We start from the raw sequence: 6,000 nt of genomic DNA, 5'->3' as shown, positions 1-6,000 counted from the left end.
CTCACGTGTGCAAGAGTAACGGCTGATGGGACCCATAACGCTGTCGCATCCTACCCTTAAAGGCGGAACTTAAGTGCCTCCCAAATTTTTATTAATGGCGAAAGAACGAACATGCATTCCACGAGTCTAGGTATCCCGGGGATGGTATTGAACTCGGAACGGCTCTCTAAGGCTTTCCTGGCCACGATTTATTGGCGAGTTTACAGAGTTCAGCAGGAGCCAACTTCACGTCGGCTGACAGTGCGCCCTGCTTCTCGCGGAGTGGTCCGACAAGTGAGTCAACCTCGACGAGAAAGCGCAGGGGCTATGGTGAGCTCGCGCAGTCTCTGCAAATACAGCCGGTGGCGAAAGTCCGCTCCAGCACCGCTGAACTGGACTCGCCGGACAGCCTAGCACGGCGGCCTCCGAGACGCTGGAGGGCGTCGTCGAGAAATCGGTCGCAGCATTTCTTGTGCCCAGAGAGCGAAGCGAATGAAGTGTAGCGTGGCCACCGCCGCCCAGGACTGTTCTCAGCGGTTCCGATGCTCGTCCATCACTGAGCAGGGGCCCCGATGTGCGCCACGCCCTGCACAGCACATCGTCCGCCGCTGAGATGGGTGATCTGTCGTTGACAAACGGGGGGAAAGAAGCTGCAATAAAAAAAAAGAAATGAAAAGAGTCAGGTTGAAAGATTTCATGGGGGTGGGGTGAGAACTGCAGCATATATAGATGACCATCATGTATATTTAAACCAGGGTGTCGAACCGGTATTTTTTCGGGTTCGGTTCGGGTTCGGGTTCACGCCTTTCGGGTTCAGTTCCGGGTTCGGTTCCAGAGGGCCATTCCGTTCCGTTTCGAACCGGTTCGGACCGTCTCGAACCGGTTCAAACGGGTTCAAACGGGTTCAGGACAAAAAAAATTAGAACGCAGATGGGTTTCAGTGATATGCATTTTCTTTTTTCTTGCACATCGCTATACAAAATAAAAAATGCAAAGATTTGTTTACGAGAACATAAAAGTGGGCTAGTTGGTAACGGTTGCTTAAGCAGCGCAGGAAACAGGACAAACGGAAGTCTGGAGACGACACAGACGCCGACTAACAACTGGTTATTACATTCTCGGAAAAGTATATGAAGGCGCAGGACACAGTGAACGATCCATAAAACAGAAGAGCAAAAATTAAAACTAAAAAACATACTGCGCATACACATCGTAGTCGAGTCATGACATCTTTTTCAATGCAATTCGAAGACTTTATTCCATAGTAGACGGCACTCCCCTATCTCCTTGACCTTATACAGTTGCCACGAAAGCCTGGCTCCTAATCTACGAAATTGATGTATGGTGAAGCACCACGCTCATCTGCATCAGTATAGTCAGAGTAGAAGCTTGGGCGAGTTGGTGATGGTTCACTTGCCACATAGCGCTAAAAAGACACGGACACAAGAGAGACACAGGACGGGCGATAGCGGCCGTCCTGTGTGTCTCCTTGTGTGTCCGTGTCTCTTTAGCGCTATGTGGCAAGTGAATCATCTGCATCCTTCCTGATCATAAAGGCCTCCGCCATCTCCCTAAAAATTCGATCAGAGTGATTAAACAGGACTTGTCTTTCTAAGTGGGGAAGCAGATGAGCGTGTTGCTACACCGTCTATCAGTTTGGTAGTTAAGGAGTCAGGCTTTCTTGGCATTGTGTAAGGTTCAGGAGATAGGGGAGTGCCGTCTACTATCGAAGATACTCTTCGAATTTCGTTGAAAAAGACGTCACGACTCGACTGTGATGTGCATACGCAGTATGGTTTTTAAGTTTTAACCTCTGTTCTGTTTTCTTGGGGGGGGGGGGGGGGGGTTGTTTCCTGTGCCCTGCGCCTTTATATACTTTTTCTAGAATAAAATAACCAGTTGTTAGTCAGCGCTCGTGTCATGTCCTTTCTTCCTTTTATCGTGTTTACTGCGTTACATTACCCATTTTATTTATTGTCCGCAGAAAAAAGACGAATTTACGGTAAGAGCCGCAAAATAAAATGAACTCGAAATAAATGAAAATCGGCTCTGTGTATACGCTATAATCCACCTTATGAGGTGTAGGACGAAAAACCGATACATTTTGCATCTACAAGACCCTCCTGCTTGAGCACTTTGAGAGACCCCGTAGCGCGAGTAATAGGTCTCGTACGCAGTGTACTTACGGCCCCGTAAGTACGCAGTGTACTTACGGGGCCCCAAAATTGCCGCCGCACGCGCCCGCTACGTTCCCGCGCACTACTGAGAAATGAAACTGTCATGTATCAGCACGTATACATACACACAGATACCTTTCCGTCACACCGAAACCGACTTGCCAGTCACCCCTCCTTTACTACATGGTAAGAAAATGTTCGAGAATCCTTCCACCGCCCATCCCCCGCCCAACGAGAGCCTCGTGGGAGCACTGGCTCTCCCTAACATAAAGAACTTACCAGACATATTTTATTTAAATCACCTATTCGACATCGCCTTTGTGACTGACGTTATATATCCTGAGCCCCTATAGCTCAGTATCTTCAAAAACTCAGCTAATCGTGGCTTCTCACTATAGTAAAGTAAGAAATTTGTTCGTGATCGAATGTTTGCGACTCTTCATGGGGCACTATCAAAGGCAACCTTTGCGTCCACGGAATTTTTTGCGCCCTTGATAGAGTGATATAGAGGGGTTAATCTGGCGTGCATCATTTGTCCACCAACTTGTTTCAGGAATTTATTTCCAAAGCTACAAACAACCCCTTTCTGGCAGCTATGCTTATTAGGTGAGTAAGTGCTTGCCTGTCTTTTCTGGACATGTTCGCGAGTGCTGATTCATTCTGTTTTCTCACTCTTGGCTTTTACTTACCTGTACGGCCTCTCCACAAGGCAGATGACAAATGTTGCAATCGGTCATTACTTCCTCTACCCATACATCTACAGCCTTACCTAAACTTTCTTGATACTAGTGTATTAAAGAGAAGTCAGCGGATGTACAGTGGAGCCCACTTTAATATCCACAGATATAACGAACGCTCGCTTATTTCGAGCGGGTGTGGTGCTACCGTGAAAATATGCATAAGGGCAACGGAAATTCGTCGCAGATACAGCGAACAACTCTGGCCACACCACTCGGTTATAGCGAACGAGGTGACGTGGTGAACTACCCCGAGATTGTAGAGGTCGTCCTTACGCTAAGCACGCAGATGAAATAGCGCCTCTCAACCTTCATTACACCGCCCCGGAAAGAACGTGCCAACCCAGAAATGGAATTAAAAGGCGGCACAACTGTGCGCAGCGCTAACCGGAAAGTCCGGCGTCCGGTAACACTGTAAATGCTAATGTAAACACGGTAACGACATGCTATAATTCTCTATAGAAATAGTAAGTAACCGCCGGCCAAATCCGCGTCGATGGCCAACGAGGGCAATCATTGCCTACGCGTTCGCCGGCTCGGCAAAGCATCCTGAGTAGAAGCGTGGTGCGCGGGAGACAGGGGCATCGTCAAAAGCGAAGCTACTGACCAATCTCGCGGATCAACTAAAAACAGCGATTAGACAATTTTTCAAATCCTTGCTGGCCATGCCGGTCACGTGGTATGCATAGCCTGCCCAGTCGTCTCAATCTTTGGCGCCGCTGCAATGTGCAGGCATTGTCATATAGCTGACAGTGCAACGGATGCATTCTGCGCCACAAGCGCTGCATTACTTCGTCGCTGCATCAGCCCAGTAACGACAGAAGAAGCTCGAAAACACGCGTGACCAGATGATTGCAGATTTCTGGCAACGCTTCGTTGATCCATAGCCGACCGGATGTTTCCTCGGATAACTACGTTCCTGCGGACCACAAAATCGCAGAAGTGCCTGCTCTGACGGAGATGTTGAACACCAAGTGCGAGCTCCTCCTACTGCCAGGAATCTCATTTACGTAGCCGAACTGCCACCAGTTGCCATGCACACTTCATCCATGATTAGTTATACCCCGTCCCTAAATTTCATAGTTGGCAGCAAGGTCTCGACGAGGATTAAATGACCGTCCTATATAGCCTGGAAAGAGCCGCGGCAGGCTCTGCTTTACACAAGTAGGCACGCATAACGCAGCTTTGTAAGAAATAATTGCCACTTTTAGCTGCCTTAGTATTTTTGGCTGTTGTAAGAAGAATCCACTTGCTACGAACATCAGATATAAGGAATGGAACCAGCGGGACCGTCAGGTTCGCTATAAGTGGGTTCGACTTAGTTTTCATCGGCCACAAAAGTCTTTTTCACCCTTCAGAGATGGACCTTACATGTTTGGACGTACTACCTTCGCGCCAAAGGGGCGTTTGTGCCGTAGTCAGTGCATTTCAACCTGTGCGAGCAACGAGAAACAATTTCAGCAATAAAATGATATTTTTCTCATGATGCTGTATTCTTTTAGAACATACTTAAGCAGTCTCTTTAAAAGCCCATTGACATCATACATTTCATTATAACATTCATGTCTGCGATGAAAAACTCTTGAATTCCGTGCGAACTCTTCGTGTTCATAGGACGCAGAACCGCCGCGTTCCACGAGGTCACTGTTCAGACACAGTGCACTTTAACGCAGGAGGAATATGCTGCGCAAGTTCAACCTCCTGACTGGTTCCCCTTTCATGACGTGTGCACCGTCTGGAATTTTCACGTGCGGGCGGACGCAGGGAGTTATGGTGACGTGAGGCCTTATGACGAGATCGCTGAATTCGACGCGGTAAAGTAAGGCGTGAGGAGGGCCCGAGAGGTTCCAAATATTCCATGCAACAACCATAAAAAGAAGCCTACAAGATAGCCGAATAGCCTAAAGCATCTGTAAACAGAGTTTTCTGTTGCGCCGCCATTAGTACGAATCCCACTCGGAGTCAGAGGTAAGACTATGCATACTCTTTTAGTTTTTCTTTTTACTGCGTTGGCAGTATAGCCTGCTTTCCCAAAAATAATCGCGCTGCGTGCGTGCAGCCTCCATCCTTGATGCACACTCCGGTGGACGACACATGAGGGCATTCACTGGTAAAAATGCACCTTCAAAAACTTTCACCCATCTCACCACCCCCCAATACCCACCTGTACCCGATATAGCCGAGGCAGATTGTTGTGAAGGCTCAACGTATTCAATCGCCCAAGCGTTCTAAGAAAAAAAAAACACTAACAATCATAAGCCTGTCGCGTCAGACACTAAGAACGGGAAATATCACTGCGAAAAGTAGATATAAGTCGCCAGACAGAGAATTCAAGATAGAGCAATGCGAGAACAGCGGATGGAGCCGCGTGCTGGCGGCTGGCAGAAATTTTTTCTTAGAAGCAGAACAACTTCAGCGAATCGGCATAACGAAATCACTTCATCGTAGTTACATTGCATCGCAGTAGCATCTTTTTGGGCGTAATCACTATCGCATGCCAGCGAGCACATGTATTTCCGCATTGCCTTTTTGTGTAATCGGTATTTAATTTTTTCCTTTTTAGTACATCTCCACCGTAGCCAAGAACCCGCCTTTCGTTGCTTATTTCCGTCGCGCGCAAACAAGAATATGCGTATTCTAAAAAAAAAAGAAGCTGCACCAATTTATACATCCTTCTTTTGGTAATACTAGTAGTAATATCTCAGGTCTAACGTGTCGAGTAGACATTGGGGCTATATGACAGACTTTGTAGTGGAGGCTCCAGATTAACGGAGACCAGCTGGGGATTTTCGACGCGCGACAGAGCACGCTGGGTTTTGTATTTTTGGAATCAGCAGCCGAGCTCCACAGCCATTGAGCCATTTTTTTTTCTTTATTGCCCTACAGGCTCGCCGTGAGGGGTTTTATTTAGAACTTGCTGTCTAAGACAATGAGCGCCTACAAAAGTAAATGTTGCACTACCCACTGCAGTTGCTCAGTGGTTAGGGCGCTCTGTTACTTATTTGATTTACCCTGGTTCGAACTCGTTCCCGGCGGCCACGTTTCGATGGAGGCGAAACGCAAAAGGCACCGTATGCTGCCCGATGTCAGTGCAAGTTAAAGGGCAA

The 6,000-nt window shown here is 47.7% G+C and overlaps 1 protein-coding gene across 1 annotated transcript in view; it reads right to left on the bottom strand.

Annotated features, from left to right (window-relative positions):
• Positions 1 to 225: 225 nt before the first annotated feature.
• LOC149358075 (uncharacterized) overlaps positions 226 to 6,000 on the bottom strand; it is a 42,455-nt gene continuing 36,680 nt past the window's right edge. Inside the window, exon 5 of the mRNA XM_089576723.1 lies at positions 226 to 629. Within this exon, the coding sequence (XP_089432849.1) occupies positions 226 to 629 (404 nt within the window). The remainder of the gene's footprint in view (positions 630 to 6,000) is intronic.

Source organism: Amblyomma mixtum, chromosome 3 (genome assembly GCF_055824585.1).
Source record: "Amblyomma mixtum isolate Tamu chromosome 3, ASM5582458v1, whole genome shotgun sequence".
NCBI lineage: Eukaryota > Metazoa > Arthropoda > Arachnida > Ixodida > Ixodidae > Amblyomma > Amblyomma mixtum.
This window is presented reverse-complemented; position numbering and strand designations above follow the sequence as displayed.